The 17,053-nt window shown below is 34.6% G+C and overlaps 1 protein-coding gene across 1 annotated transcript; it reads left to right on the top strand.

Moving 5' to 3' along the window:
* Positions 1 to 12,795: 12,795 nt before the first annotated feature.
* spink4 (serine peptidase inhibitor, Kazal type 4) lies at positions 12,796 to 13,644 on the top strand. Its single transcript, XM_048197295.1, has 4 exons — positions 12,796 to 12,926; positions 13,173 to 13,204; positions 13,340 to 13,452; positions 13,533 to 13,644. The coding sequence occupies exons 1-4, from the start codon at positions 12,878 to 12,880 to the stop codon at positions 13,576 to 13,578; spliced, it is 240 nt and encodes a 79-aa protein (XP_048053252.1). The 5' UTR covers positions 12,796 to 12,877; the 3' UTR covers positions 13,579 to 13,644.
* Positions 13,645 to 17,053: the final 3,409 nt, after the last annotated feature.

Here is a 17,053-nt window from a genome sequence, read left to right on the forward strand (position 1 = left end):
AGTTTTGCCAACATTTTGGAAATTGTCTTTGTGTTCATTGAGATATTGCTTAAAATGTTACTTTTCAAAGGGGGTGTACTCATTTACACCGAGCACTGTATATATATATATATATATATATATATATATATATATATATATATATATATATATATACTGTTTATTTTGGTCAACAAGCAAAATTCCATTTGCATCATTGCACAGGAAAGCATGAGACTTACAGGTACATACATACATAAAACTGTGCACATGCATGTACACATACATAACCTTACAAAATAAAATAATTACAAGATCATTCAAAAAAAGAAAGAAAGAAAAATAAAAAACAAGATGTTTACACTCTTATTGACCAAAAAGTGTAGGCTGAAGCTAAAGCTTATTATGCCTACCCTTAACTTCACACAAGCAGCACTAATTGACATTCATTTAATATGACAATATATAATTATCATCACTACTACTACTAATATTATCATCACTATTCAGTATATCTTTTCATTACCAATCCTTTATAAAGTATTTTAAACTGTGTTAATGAAATAGCCTTTTTTAACTCATCAGGGAAGCTATTCCAAAGCTGAACACCTTCTAAGGTCATAATTACTGTCTCTCAAGCTGAACGTAGCTTGCAAGGACTGAGGGAGGGTGCGTTGCCTTGCCTTATACACAAGTTTAGCAGTATACAAATCTACCAAATCATAGAATTCTAATGTTTTCAACTGGGTAAACAAAGGATTCGTGGGGTATTATATGGATTTTATGGTAGTAGAAAAACTGGAGTAGTTCTAGATTTATATGTATTTCCCCAGATTTCTATTCCATATGTTAAATATGGAGTGATGAGAGAACTGTACAATAATTATGTATCTTGTTAGTACCAGGTTGGACCCCATTTTGCCTTCAGAACTGTCTTAATCCTTCATGGAATAGATTCAACAAGGTGCTGGAAATAATCTTCAGATATTTTGGTCCATATTGACATGACAGTATCACGCATTTGCTGCAGATTTGTCAGCTGCACCTACATGATGTGAACTTCCCGCAACATTATGAAGCTGCAGGCCCGGAGGCCCAACTGCACGCTCAGACCTGCACTCCCAGAACTATCGTTTTTTCAGACAGTGCCACCTGCTGTTTGGAAGGTTATTTAACCTGATTAGATATTACCTAACCTGAATTCAATTGCTGATAGATTGCAACTTACTAATAACTGCCATTGTTGTGGACCTATGTGCTCTAAAACCAAATTGTTGTTCCGTTAAAATATTAAGTAATATTTAAGTATCCAGCCTTTTAACAAATAACTTTTCTAATATTTTGGAGAATTGAGAAAGCAAGGAAATGGGTCTATAATTAGAAAACAAATGCTTGTCACCATCTTTATGTACCGGAAGAACTTTGGCTATTTTCATTTCATTTGGAAAGATACCGGTTTTGAATGACTGGTTGCAAATGAAGGTAAAAGGCTGAACAATATTATACATTATTTCCTTAACTATACACATATCCAACCCGATTTTTTTCCTTTGCAATATCTCACAATTTTTAATATTTCATTTTCGTTAGTTGGGCTTAAAAAAATGAGTTTGAGCTCTTGTGAATAGAATCGCTGTTTATGGATTTATTTTGTGGGATGCACTATTTTATTTGCTAAATTATAACCAATTTTGATAAAATAATCATTAAACTCATTTACAAATTCATTAATATTATTTATAATTCTATTGTCTTTAATAAAATGATTTGGATACTCACCCTTATATTTTCTTTTATGTATTACACTATTTAGCACTTTCCATGTTCCTTGTATATTTTGTTTATATATGATTTATATATGATTCATATATGAAATATAAATGTGACCCTGGACCACAAAACCAGTCATAAAGGAATAAATAATCTTTCCATTGATGTACGGTTTGTAAGGATAGGACAATATTTGTCAGAGATACAACTATTTTAAAATCTGGAATCTGAGGGTGAAAAAAAATCAAAATACTGAGAAAATCACCTTTAATTTTGTCCAAATGAAGTCCTTAGCAATGCATATTACTTACAAAAATAATTTTTTGATATATTTACAGTAGGAAATTTACAAAATATCTTCATGGAACATGATCTTTACTTAATATCCTAATGATTTTTGGCATAAAAGAAAAATCAATAATTTTGTTCAATTTTTTGGCAAAAAAAATCAATAATTAATTATTATAATATCTGTTTTCCGTTACTATGCAAACTTTAAAAGGCCTTGAGAAAACATTTGGTCTGTTCAGTTTCCATTAATGTGCGGGTGTGTTGCCATTTCTTTGTCTGTTGGTTCTGGTTTCCACTGCTGAACCAGAGCTTCAAGCCAGCAGAACAAAGTTTTACCACACCTATTATAAACATAATACTTGTAATCATTAACCTCCTAATGACCATTTTGATAACCTTTAGGTAACCTCTGAAGAACATTACTGAATATATTTCCCTCTGATTGTCCATTCCAAACCAAGGGACCTCTAAATTATATTGTTGGCCAAATGTTACTTTCTACAAACTGGTAGGAACATTTTGAGGTCAAAACTCACCCCTAGTCACAGGTCAAACCGGCACTGCAATTGCTGAACTGTGTTTGTAATACTGTGGTCAAGCATGTAATACTGTGTTTATTATCATATACACAACAATGTATAATGCAAAGTAAATTCAATAAATCTACCTGCACTGATCTGTTTCCGCCTGTAGATGGAGACAATATTCTTTTTCCAATTAACAATTTTAAAAAGACTAAAGGTCTAAAAAAACTCAATATAAATTTGATTCACCTTTACCACTTGTATCAACCTATACTTTAATAGATTAGATGGTTTTATTAAAATTATTACAATAACACACACACACAAAAAAAATAAAGTAAAAAACTTCTACCACATGCTTTTGCTTGCAATGTGTGTTGGATATACGTATGTATGTATCTTGTTAGTACCAGGTTGGACCCCATTTTGCCTTCAGAACTGTCTTAATCCTTCATGGAATAGATTCAACAAGGTGCTGGAAATATTCTTCAGATATTTTGGTCCATATTGACATGACGGTATCACGCATTTGCTGTAGATTTGTCAGCTGCACCTACATGATGTGAACTTCCCGCAACATTATGAAGCTGCAGGCCCGGAGTCCAAACTGCACGCTCAGACCATAGGGCTCAGGCTCAGACCATAGACTGTAAAAAAAGATGGACGACGCGACGCCGCTTCCTTCCATTGTAATGAACTGAAGGTAAAACGGACGATGATGGGCGTTGACATGTTGGAACCTGGGCATGCGCAGAAAGACTCGTCAGTGAAACCAGGAGGCGGAGGCGGAGTCGCGGTATCAAACTTCCGCCCAGACGTCTGCGTCATCAAGATCAGATCACCTATTTGTTTTATTATCTATTTTTTATTATATTTTTCTTTTCCTCCTCCCTTTTTCATTTGGCTTAAACGATGGCTTAATTACATCTGGCAATAAGGAATTGACATTTATTTGAATGTTTATTAATGCACATTGTTCAGTTTTAAACTATAAATTACTCATAACTAGGTCAAAACAACATATCGTAATTGATGTATTTTAAATAAATAAATTATACACAAATTAAAATTATACTTGTAAAAAAATATTCTGTTTCTAGAGCAATAATATTTTTGAAACCTCTACAGCTTATAAAGCCCACATTTAACGTGACCGAAAAAAACTCAGAGATCCGTCAGATCTGTAGGTCGGTTAGGACAGTTTACTGCTGAACAACAACTTTTGTCAGTGAAAAATAACACAGAAATCGAAAAATAATAGTTATTTATTAGGGGTGTAACGGTACACGTATTTGTACCGAACCGTTTAGGTACAGGGCTTTCGGTACGGTGCACGTGTGTACCGAAGCATTACATTGCAACCAATATTCACCACCAATAACCGCAATAAGCTCTGCGTTTTGTTACTTTCGATAAGAAACAAAGTGTCATCCTTCAAATTCTGTCCACGAAATCATGAAGTTTAAACAGAAAATGCCATTTTGACGTGCTTTGATGTGGGGTGACAGATCACTGTACAGGCGCCTCAGTTCAACCGGCAGCGCGAGCGCGGAGCGCAAGTGAATGTGTTCATCTCTTCCTCCTTAATACTAGTTACAGAATAAACATGAAAGAACATCTGAAGGTATGTTGCAAGATTCAGTACAACTTACTGAAACGGTCATATCTCATGTAATCGCTCATTCAGTGTTTCAACGGTGGAAAGACATCAATGAAAGCTTCCGTATTCAACAATGATGCATTTACCTCAGAAAAGCCATTCAGTGTTCACAGCTTGTTAGTTCGCTAGAGAAATGAACTCTTTCGCTTAATTAGCCTGTATTAGCCAATATATTCATTATTTTACTTAACCTTTTAGTGATATCCTGATTAGGCTATTTAATGTATGTTTAAATAAATCTGATGTTAAAATAACAGCCACTGTGTAGAAATGATTATATTTCAACAACGAATTGGAGTAAAAACATTTAGAAGTTAATGCAAAAACTGCCTTAGGTGCAGCTTACAGGTTTGCATACAATTTGTTATTTGAGTGTTGATTATTTTATCTAAAAATAAAAAGCAATTGAATTTAGGCTAATAGTTTGGGCTTCTTTCAAGTTAGGGCTCCCTACATAGTTTATAGCATTAGCAGAGATCATTTTTTTTATCCTTAAGAAACTTTTAGTTTTAATTTAATTTAATATATTTAAAGACAAAAACACAATTTGTTCAGTAAACCTCTGTTTAATAATAAAAAAAAGCAATTTTATGTTTAGTTTTCTCTCCACCTGCTGTACCGAAAACTGTACCGAACCGTGACTTCAAAACCGAGGTACGTACCGAACCGTGAGTTTTGTGTACCGTTACACCCCTATTATTTATTCATCTTCAATCTCCCCTCAAAGCTCCGACAGTCCTCAGAGAAGCTGTCAATCAACTGTAAATCGTGACGACACGCCCCGTTTCTATAGCACCAAATTGCTTGCAAAAATCAAACTGATCACAAAAATGAACTATTGAATATATATCAGCATGATAACAACTACCTTAAATGACCAAAACCATCTTTCGGAAAATTTTATTGTATGTGTAATTAATTTTTTGTTATTTTGACAAGTGCCATTAGTTTGCATTGAGAGGGCGGGTTTATGACTTGTACTGCATCCAGCCACCAGGGGGCGATCAAAGAGCCCGCGGCTTCACTTTTCAGGACGTATGAGACACACCCGGCTCAGACCTGCACTCCCAGAACTATCGTTTTTTCAGACAGTGCCACCTGCTGTTTGGAAGGTTATTTAACCTGATTAGATATTACCTAACCTGAATTCAATTGCTGATAGATTGCAACTTACACTATTTTTCTACTAGAAAATATTACGCCATGACTGAATGCATTATTATACAAAATATTACACATACTAGGTTATGATTTAATGCATTATGTCTGGTTTATTTTTATTAATTGTATTTGTAAATAGAAATTGTTCAGTTACTTAAATATTTTCATAGTCATTTATTGTTTTCCTAATTCTTAAGGATTTAACACATTCTTCAATATAGAGTTAGGGGATGAACATTAACTCTGTATTTAGATACAATAAATGATAGTGCTCTGAGTCATTTTCTCACACCAAACTTTATTTTTGTATTCTTTTTCTTGAGGTCCTACAAGTCATCGAGCTGTAAACAATGCAGAGAAAAACAGTGACAAAAATAATTGGGTTAATAATGTATATATTACATATTAAACAACATCAAGTAAAATAAATGCTTGACATTCTTGTTGGGGAGATTTTTCATTTCTCAAGCAATTCTTCGGTCAAATTCCTCAACTTCGCTAAAAGAAAAGATCAATTCTGTTGTCAGAAATGTTGTGTAACAAAAATCCAACAGTTTGTGTACAAACAAAAAATAAACTCAAGGCCGCATTTTATTCCAAAGATCGTATTTGTAATTATTACAGAACTTATTTCTAATTGTTACACTGTTATTGTCTGTGGTAGCACTTTGAGATTTGTAAAGTAGCCTACAATAAAAAGAACATGCCATATTATTTTTCCTACACATACTACTAATAGTAAATGTAGTAGTAATATTAGTATGAAATAATAGTAGTTAATACAGCTATACGTACAGTAGACCTACATAGTACTAAAATATGTTACACATAATAATTGTATTATACAGTACAGTCCAAAAGTTTGGAACCACTAAGATTTTTAATGTTTTTAAAAGAAGTTTCGTCTGCTCACCAAGGCTACATTTATTTAATTAAAAATACAGTAAAAACAGTAATATTGTGAAATATTATTACAATTTAAAATAACTGTTTTCTATTTGAATATATTTCACAAAGTAATTTATTCCTGTGATGGCAAAGCTGAATTTTCAGCATCATTACTCCAGTCTTCAGTGTCACATGATCCTTCAGAAATCATTCTAATATGCTGATCTGCTGCTCAAGAAACATTTAATGTGTACAATTGTACAAAATATTTGTGTACAATATTTTTTTTCAGGATTATTTGATGAATAGAAAGTTCAAAAGAACAGTGTTTATCTGAAATCTAATCTTTTGTAACATTATAAATGTCTTTACTGCCACTTTTGATTGATTTAATGCACCCTTGCTGAATAAAAGTATTAATTTCTTTAATTTCTTTTCAAAAAAATAAAAATACAAATTCGTACTGACCCCAAACTTTTGAACGGTAGTGTATAATGCTACAGAAGCTTTGTATTTCAGATAAATGCTGTTCTTTTGAACTTTCTATTCATCAAGGAATCCTAAAAAAAAAAAGTACACAACTGTTTTCAACATTGAAAATAATCATAAATGTTTATTGAGCAGCAAATCAGCATATAAGAATGATTTCTGAAGGATCATGTGACACTGAAGACTGGAGTAACGATGCTGAAAATTCAGCTTTGCATCACAGGAATAAATTACTTTGTGAAATATATTCAAATAGAAAACAGTTATTTTAAATTGTAATAATATTTCACAATATTACTGGTTTTTACTATATTTTTAATTAAATAAATGTAGCCCTGGTGAGCAGACGAAACTTCTTTTAAAAACATAAAAAATCTTAGTGGTTCCAAACTTTTGGACTGTACTGTATATTATACATTCTATTTTAACATTTTAACGTTTTTTATTTTGTTAGAAAACATTAAGTAACCCAGAATGGTACAATAACACAGTAAATAAGAGCAGGCTGTAAATATTATAAAATAATACTATCTTTCGACACTAATTTTGATCAAATCAAACACTGACTAAGCTAGCAATAATAGGTTACGCACCACGCGTTTGAAAATAACTGGGGAGAACACAATTCACGGCTTATTTTGTTGAACTATCTATCTAAACTAACATTATATACTAAAATAGTCTGTTCGTTTGTTGGTGTAATAAGATGTCACATTGATTTATGCCATAAAACCTGGTAATTTTCAGGAATCATTTTAATAAAATTAATAACTTTACTCACTTGTCCGATGTTGCTACTTGCTAGCAGTTTTATAATGTTGGAAATTATTACGGTTACACACGCTACAAAAAAAAAAAAAAGTTAATCCAAACAGCAGGTGGCACTGTCTGAAAAAACAATAGTTCTGGGAATGCTGCTCTGTGGAATTGATTGCAATTTTACTGGCATTAGAGTGGGTGGGGAAAAATCATCAGAGTCAAGGTGTTATTATAGCCTCAGACAGTTTATCAGCATTATTAAGCATTCAATCTGGGAGAGCGTCATGTAGACAAGATCTCATTTATCAAATACTTCACTTGCTTCTCACACTTCATAATAAGGGAGTGGTTGTCTCCTTCCTTTGGGTTCCTGCCCATGTGGGGGTGGAAGGAAATGAAGTTGTGGATATGCTAGCAAAAAATTCTATAAAGCATGAAACAGTAGATGTGCAAGTACCAATAAGTAGAGCAGAGGTCAAAACCATCATAAAGCAACATTCACTCAATATATGGCAAGAATATTGGAACACAGCAGATACAGGGCGTCATCTATACAGCATACAAAATCAAGTAATCACAAGTATGAGGAAGGGCAGAAGCCCTAGGGAAGAGATGTTAGTCTCACGTCTTAGAATGGGTCACACTGGTTTAAATACAACATTGCACAGAATAGGAAAACATCCCACTGGATTATGCACTGAGTGTAATGTGCAGGAGACAGTGAAGCATATACTGTTAGACTGCAAAAAATATGAAGAAGATCGGGCAGAATTAAAGGCACAGATGGATGAACAAAGCATGACACTTGAGCATTTATTAGGGAAATCATCTGGGGTTATACACAATTTATTAATTTTGTTTTTGAAAAACACTGGATTAAGTGAAAGAATTTAATAGGAAGGAATTTTCTTTTGTAAAGGTTTTATATAAGTTTTTATCTCTATTAATTTACTTATTTAATTTTTCTTCACCTCTCCTTTGATGTCATTCTAATGCCCACACTCCAGTCTAGTAGGTGGCGGTAATGCACCTTTGAGATTAGTTGCCAACCGCCATTAAACCCGGAAGAAGAAGAAGAAGAATGCTGCTCTGAGCGTGCAGGTCTGAGTGTGCAGTTGGGCCTCCGGGCCTGCAGCTTCACCCTACTCACTTCACGTTCCACTGCATTCCTAAAGTGCTCTACTGGATTGAGATATGGGCTGCGTCCGAAAACTGGAAAATGCTGCCTTCTGAGGACACATTTCAAGGTAGTAAGGCATCAAGGCACGTCCGAATCCAATGTTAGCTTCACTTCCTGTCTCATGAGATACCTTCCTCAGATGGATTTTTGAAGGAAGCATAGATGTATCCTTAGCTGCCTTTGATATCCCACAATCCTGTGCTTTCCATTCTGTGACAGTTGAGCTAGAAAAATAAAGATGGCGTCCGAAAGTTGCGTTTGCTGCTCAGTTTGTGTATAAATGTACGATTTTGACCAACATATTTCAATTTTGATATCATTTCTATCGAGAAATTACTACTGTAGTAATTAAATCTTTGTTTAGTTCTCACCAAAGCTCGCGCTATATTGCTGTAGATCATTAAACTGTTACACTGCCTCAGAAGTCTGTCTGTTTCGTGAGGTGCCTTCATGCACAAACGCTGCCGTACAAGTCATTCTCTTATAAGACAGCGAGGCAGCAAGACAGCTACCTAGGTTTTCGGACGCAGCCCTGGTGACTGTGGAGGCCATTTGAGTATAGTGAACTCATCGTCATGAAACCAGCTTTGTGACATGGCACGTTATCCCATTGTGTACACTGTGAATGGATTCAGGTAGGATGTGACATTTAAATGATGCTCAATTGGTACTAAGGGGCCAAGAATGTGCCAAGAAAATATCCTAGACACCATTACACCACCAGCACCAGCCTGAACCGTTGATACAAGGCTGGATGGATTCATGCTTTCATGTTGTTTACGCCCTACCATCTGAATGTCACAGCGGAAAGCGAAACTCATCAGATCAGGCAACGTTTTTCCAATCTCCTATTGTTCAATTTTGGTGAGCCTGTGCGAATTGTAGCCTCAGTTTCCTGTTCTTAGCTGACAGGAGTGACACCAGTGTAATCTTCTGCTGCTGTATACCATCTGATTCAACATGTTGTGCCTTCAGAGACGCTAAGGTTGTAATGATTGGTTATTTGAGTTACTGTTGCTTTTCTATCAGCTTGAACCAGTCTGGCTGGTTCTCCTCTGACATCTGGCATCAAAAAAAAAACTCACTGGAAACTTTCTCTTTTCTTTGAAACATTCTTTGTATACCCGATATGGTTGTGTGTGAAAATCCCAGTAGATCAGCAGTTTCTGAAATACTCAGCCCGTCACCAACAACCACGCTTAAGTAACTTATATTACTTTTCTTCCCCATTCCATTCTAATGCTCAGCTTGACCTTCAGCAGATCATATTGACCATGTCTAGGATACATGCCTAAATGCATTGAGTTGCTGCTATGTGATTGGCTGATTAGATATTTGCATTAGAGAGCAGTTGAACAGTGGCCTGTTGCATGTAGTTAGTTTAACAAACTCTTGAGTTTCAGAGTAGGTTTGGAGTTGATAAATCCGAACTGGTTTAGATCAGGCTCAACGGGCTCACAAAGCTCGGTATAAACGTTCTCTGTCAACTGAGGTTTAATCCAGAGTTTTGCGATTGAGCGCGTACACCTGAAAGTGACACGTGCGGCAAACAGCCAATCACACGGAACATGGAGAAAGTCCGTTTGATTCGCTTCTCACGAGAGAGTCGTGCAATTTGCGTCTCTTCTGTTGATTAAAAGATTGTTATGAAAAAATATCTTAAATGCATTTACAAAGCAGGAATAAACATTACTGCTGCGGCGAAAGTTTGAGAAGGCAAATGAATGAAAATATATGACTATATCAATGCATGTGAATCAAACGAATAGGCCAAATAATTTATAGCTTTACAATGAGCTCAAAAGAATACTGTTTTTTAAAGCCTCATATATTAATGCATGTATTATATTTATTTTAATTTAAAAGCAAAGTATAATATTGTCAATTAATATAATAATTATATGAATATGTCATATGAATTATACATAATTTTAATATTTTTAATATAAATATAATAAATAATTAACAGCAAAAGATGAAATTTTTTCACTATAAACTGATTTAATTTGGAGCGAGAGATGCAGGGGCAGTGGCTTTATTGCATCAGCTTTATTGCATTAGATACAGGTCACTACTCACACCTGATTGGTTGAGTTTTGGTCTGATATCTCTAAACCAGAATAAAACCTGCTCCAGAGCAGGATAGCCGTGTAGCGTAAGTTATCATAGCAATGACACCCACTAAAAAACAATCCACCTTCATGAGCCCGAAAAACCAGAGTTTACTCAAACTAATCTTAAACCAGGGTAGAAACTGAAACCGACTTTGTGCAACAGGCCACAGGTGCACACGCACGCACACACACACACACACACACACACACACACACACACATATACTGCAAGCAACACAAAACAGAAAAAGAAAAAATCCACACATAATAATTCAATTCAAATAATATATCACATGACTTATTACAAAAACTGTTATGTCATGCTATTAACTAAACAAAAATGTCAAGAAGTAGGCTAATAAACAAATATCAAGGAATGACAGGGAAGTTTATTTTAAACTTAATCCATCCTGCCCTTCCAGAAAACAGGTTATGTGAAATATCTGGGTATGTTTAAGAGTAAGTAAGTGGATAACCTCAACTTTCGGTTATTCATTTCTACACTGTAAAAAAAATCCCAGTAAAATTTACGGTAAAAAACCGGCAGCTGTGGTTGCCAGAACTTTACCGTAAAAAATACAGTAGCAACCTAAAAAAAAAATCTGTTAAATTTACGGTAAAATAACGTATTTCATTAACTGATATAATGTTAATTTACCAACCTAATGAAGTACTAATATCTGTTTTGTACCTTTATAATACACTGACAATCACCAAACACAGTGGTGATGAGTCACATGATGAATCAAAGTTCATCACAAGCTGAGAAGGACAGCACTAACATATAGAAGGTGCACACAGTGTCATTCACACACACACACTAAACACCAACAATGGTAACATGCATGAAATTTTAAAAATGCAATAAACATTAATTTAACAACATTAGATGTAACATAAAACCCTAATGTACATAACTGATTAGAAAAAAAGAGAAAAACTAAGAAGAAACAGAGTTATTTCAACGAAAATATATGAAATGTGAAGTGTCATGCAGGGAATTGTGGGAATGTCAATTTACGGTTTTTCACTGTAAATTTTACAATGAATTATTTTTCACTTCCAAAAACTGTGAATTTAACGGTATTTTACCGTAAAATTACATTAAATGTACCGTTAGATCTATTACAGTTATTCACCGTACAGAAAACTTTCTGTAAACCAATTGACAGTTTTTCACCGAAGCATTTTAACAGTCTTTTACTGTTAAAATCACGGTCATTTTTTACAGTGTAATACTGTATATGTACTTTATTTATTGTCATCTCACACATGGATCTGCTTTTTTCCCCCTTTTTATAACAAGAAGTTTTCTATGCTATAATTTCTGTAATAAAATACACATGTGATATCTTATTAAATAATTAGCATCAAACAAATAATATAATTCTTATTATCATTGAATAAAGATTACTTATTAAATGAAAAGATTGAAAAAATGATTGCACAACCACCAAATATGTGGCGATGTGCACTTATGTAAATCGTCATTAAACAAAAGAAGAAGAAGGAAGTATGTTTCCATGGTGAATCATCAATTCGTCACTCTGTTGAGAATGCCTTGTATGTGAAGCCGGGAACATACTCTGGGCTGGATGATGCTTTAAAACCAGATGTGTTTTTGGAACCAGCATACCTCGAGTAAGCAAGGTTTGGGTTAATTAACTGAGAGTTCAGGGCATATGTGACGGTAAGTTAACTTTGCTTTCTGGAATACACCCCTGGACAATGTTCTAATAAAAGTTGATGGTTCATACTGTACTATTTATTTAGTTTGTCACCATCAGTAATAAATAAAACAAGGTCACAGATGAATCCATGACGCTATTTACACTCCAAGAAGTTCTCTAAAATTCTGTTTACAGAACAGAGCCAATATTCCTGCATTAAATTGTCTTATCACTACTAGAGTGGATCTAAGGTGTGCTTTGAGAGGTTGGGAATGTGTGTGTGTGTGTGTGTGTGTGTGTGTGTGTGTGTGTTCAGGTGTTGGAATTCCCACACTTCATTGCCGTCATATAAAGTCATGTGAGTACTGTAGTAATGCTCATTCTGTGTCAACATGTCTATAGGAGTGCTTCTCTTTGGCTTGCTTCTGCTGCTCACCTCAGGTACAGTCAACACAAAGTCTCCACTTATGTTGTATGTATAGTGTTAATTAATATTAATCATTTGATGTCTTTGTTGAACATACTACTGTTTGTCATACCTGAGGCTTGAGGTGTGTAAAATGGTAGTTAACGTCACATGCTGTCTGTAAAAATTGCGTAAGAGATTTAAAGAACAAACAAACCCAGGAACAGGTTTAACCTCTTCTGTCACATAGAGAAATACGTTAAACAATTCAATTGTTTCAGGGGCGCAAGGATCATCTGGCTCAACCCGAAAGGTATGGAGGATTTTTTTTGTTCTCTGAATGATTAACTGTGGGGTTTTTTTATTTCACTTAACTTAAAAATGGTTAAAAGTATTGTGATACAGTGGTTTAATTTGTCTGCCACATGTGGATGTGTGTGTTTTGTAGCCAGTGTGCGCTGAGATGGCGGAGATCCTGGCGTGTCCTATGAACCTCGCACCTGTGTGCGGCAGTGACGGAAAAACCTACGGCAACGAGTGCTTGCTGTGTGTGGAAAGACTGTAGGTCACGGACATACACACAAACCACTAGATTATATATACTTCTATGAAATTATAGCATTTTTGTGTCCTTTTTTTAGGAGAACCAAATCAGAAATTGTAATCACAAGAGATGGAGACTGTTGACCTTCTGCAAAGCACAGAGGATCATGAAGATTTGTGGTCAAAATAAAGCTGAAAATGGAAATGGAACATCTGTATTTGTTCATGTCTATTTTTTCATGTCTTCTTCAACCCTGTATGTCACAAAAGTCTCTCTGGCCTTAGACATTATGCTCTAGTACCACCAGAGTTCTTTTAGTATCATCGATATAGGCAACTATTATAGTTTTGAATTAGATTTAATTTTTACATTTTATGTTTTATTTTAATTTTAGTTAAAATGTTAGTAATTTTGTTGTATTTTTTATTTTTACTATTTTTTTTTTAACTGTACTAAAATATATATATATTTAATTTTTATATATTAGTTTTAGTTCATTTAGTTTACTAAATAAAGTAAACAAAAATCTACAGAAATGTTGACTTGAGCAACTAGCTGAAATAAAAAGTTGTTTATATTTTATTTTATTTCAGTTAACATTTTTTTTTAAGTAACAAAAATATTTTTATGTTTTTATTTTTAAGGGTCGTTTACACAACACATTTTCAACTACAAACAGAAAACTTTTTATGCATTTTGACTGTTTATTTTCACAACAACAGCATTCTGGGGGCCTGAAAATACAAACTTTTGAAAACGGGTTTCAAAAGTGCAAGGTTTTAAAAATGATACTGTTATCATCTCTGTGTAAACTACAAAAATGCAGATCTGTGGCATGCACATGCACATTACGTGTTTAGTCGACAGACATGCACGTTTGGCGCGAGTGCTCTGTAAAGAATGCATATGTGTGTCGAAACAATCTGCGTTCGCACAGATCTGTAAAAAATTATTACAAACACTGTATTATGCTGCCAGGCCTGTATTTGGCGATGTCACTTTGTAAAGAAACACTACGCCTATATACTGAACACATCATTTGCAGTGCCGATGTCACCGTTTTCACAAATTTGCATTTTTGTAGTTTGGACAATAACAGTATCGTTTGAAATCTGTTTTCAAAAGTATGTTTTTTAATGCCCCCAAAACGGCCTTGTCATTTAAATGAACTGCCAAAACGCATAAAAAGTTTTCCGTTTTAAAGGTGCCATCGAATGAAAAATGTAATTTACTTCGGCATAGATGAATAACAAGAGTTCAGTACATGGAAATGACATACAGTGAGAATTTCCTCCTTCTTATGTAAATCTCATTTGTTTAAAAGACCTCCGAAAAACAGGCGAATCTCAACATAACACCGACTGTTACGTAACAGTCGGGATCATTAATATGTACGCCCCCAATATTTGCATATGCCAGCCCATGTTCAAGGCATTAGACAAGGGCAAAACGTCTGGATGTGCACAGCTGAATCATCAGACTAGGTAAGCAAGCTAGGACAATAGCAAAAAATGGGAGATGGAGCGATAATAACTGACATGATCCATGATATCATGATATTTTTAGTGATATTTTTAAGTTGTCTTTCTAAATGTTTCGTTAACATGTTGCTAATGTACTGTTAAATGTGGTTAAAGTTACCATAGTTTCCTACTGTATTCACAGAGACAAGAGAGCCATTGCTATTTTCATTATTAAACACTTGCAGACTGTATAATTCATAAACACAACTTCATTCTTTATAAATCTCTCCAACAGTGTGTAATGTTAACTTTAGCCCGTTAGCCACGGAGCACAGCCTCAAACTCATTCAGAATCAAATGTAAACATCCAAATAAATACTATACTCACAGGAATCGATGCATGCATGCAGCATGAATGACAAACACTTTGTAAAGATCCATTTTGAGGGTTATATTAGCTGTGTGAACTTTGTTTATGCTGGTTAAGGCAGTCAAGAGCTCGGGGGCGGGGAGCGTGAGATTTAAAGGGGCCGCGCACTGAATCGGTGCATATATAATTATGGCTCAAAATAGGCAGTTAAAATAATTGATAAAAAAAAATCTATGGGGTATTTTGAGCTGAAACTTCACAGACACGTTCAGGGGACGCCTTAGACTTATAGTACATTTTGTTAAAACTGGTTCTAGGGCACCTTTAAGTTAAAACTTTGTTGTGTAAATGGCCCCTAAGGAGTATTGCACTAAAATAAATGCTAAAATACACATTATTTTAAAGGTATAGCCACAAGTGATTATGTTTTTCTTTACACTTTTATGATTTTATTAGATTTTTTTAGGTTTTTTCCCACAAAAATGTTTTGCTCCATCAATATTAAATCATATTTTATAGATTGCCAGCATCTAGGGTTCTTCATCACCTCAGTTCCCTTCCACTCACACTATTAAAGCCAAAAGTATACTTCACTTTTCACGTGTACACGAGGGTCATCGTACAGTGTGTGTGACGCGGATTTTTGTAACCGTGCGTACTTGTACGTGCAGGTCACACATGCGCATTTAATTTTTTTGTTGTTGCAGTAATTAGTTTAACCGTGCCCTGGGGGCATCGATTTACAAAGTAGTTGAAGAAAAACTGTATAAACAGAACAGACCGGAACGCGTGCAAGCTACAGCGACAAAGGAGGCCTAAATAGACAAGAGATTATGCGAAGAGGTTAGAAAGTACCCTCATTTATACAACTAGCATGAAAGAATACAAATATCTTTATACGGGTTGTAACTCGTGGCGAGAGATTGTTCAAAACTGCGCATGCGTCGAACGCCAGTGTATACTTACGAGTCAAATGAAGTATACTTTGCAAGGCCGTGCGTTCGACTGTGCGCATACACTAGCGTACACAAGACTTTAGGCAGTAGAAAAAACTTCGGCATAGAGACCAATATTGCACTTTGATGTAGAGGAGTTTTATAACCAGAGTGAACTAGTAAACTGTTCTATTTATATTTTCAGATTTGTACAATCCAGTATCTCCTAAGATTTACTCATTATAAACTACTCCTCAAATGTAGCCCCATCTCTGCCCGAAAGTTCAGTGACTCTGCCTGGTTCTAACAGAGACCAGCACAAGACAAGAAACAGCATTGCAAATGTTTATACAAGCATTAAAAGATGACAATATGGGCTTATTTTGTGTATGTTCATGATTCTGAGAAAAACATTCTAATGATTAGAGTAGGCACTATTAATGAGTAATAGTTTTCTTTTCTTGTGATTGCATTGTGGGCCATTGGAAGATAGATGAACATTCTGATGTGGCATGATTTATTAGATGATATTAAAATTCCAGGCTTCTTTGCTTTACCAGTCAGTACCAGTTTGGGGTCAGTACAATTTTTTTGAAAGAAATGTATGCATTAAAATTATTTAATGTACAGTAAAAACATTTATAATGTTACAAAAGATTTCTATTTCAAATAAATGCTGTTCTTTTGAACTTTCTATTCATCAAATACCATCTTTGATGAATTTAAAGCCACACAAAGATGAAATGCCACATGAAAGACACACCATGTTGCTTTGGTTCCATCTACAGGAAATGCCACATTAATAATTATATTCAGCAAGGACGCATTAAATTAATCAGTGACAGTGAAA

The sequence above is a fragment of the Megalobrama amblycephala genome, linkage group LG7, assembly GCF_018812025.1.
Source record: "Megalobrama amblycephala isolate DHTTF-2021 linkage group LG7, ASM1881202v1, whole genome shotgun sequence".
Lineage (NCBI taxonomy): Eukaryota > Metazoa > Chordata > Actinopteri > Cypriniformes > Xenocyprididae > Megalobrama > Megalobrama amblycephala.

Bases quoted from the DNA above. Each gene is read 5' to 3' on its own strand.
- spink4 (XM_048197295.1), top strand. From the start codon at position 12,878: ATGTCTATAGGAGTGCTTCTCTTTGGCTTGCTTCTGCTGCTCACCTCA. The intron at 13,205-13,339 runs GTATGGAGGATT...TGTGTTTTGTAG, and splicing joins CATCTGGCTCAACCCGAAAG to CCAGTGTGCGCTGAGATGGC. The intron at 13,453-13,532 runs GTAGGTCACGGA...TCCTTTTTTTAG, and splicing joins TTGCTGTGTGTGGAAAGACT to GAGAACCAAATCAGAAATTG.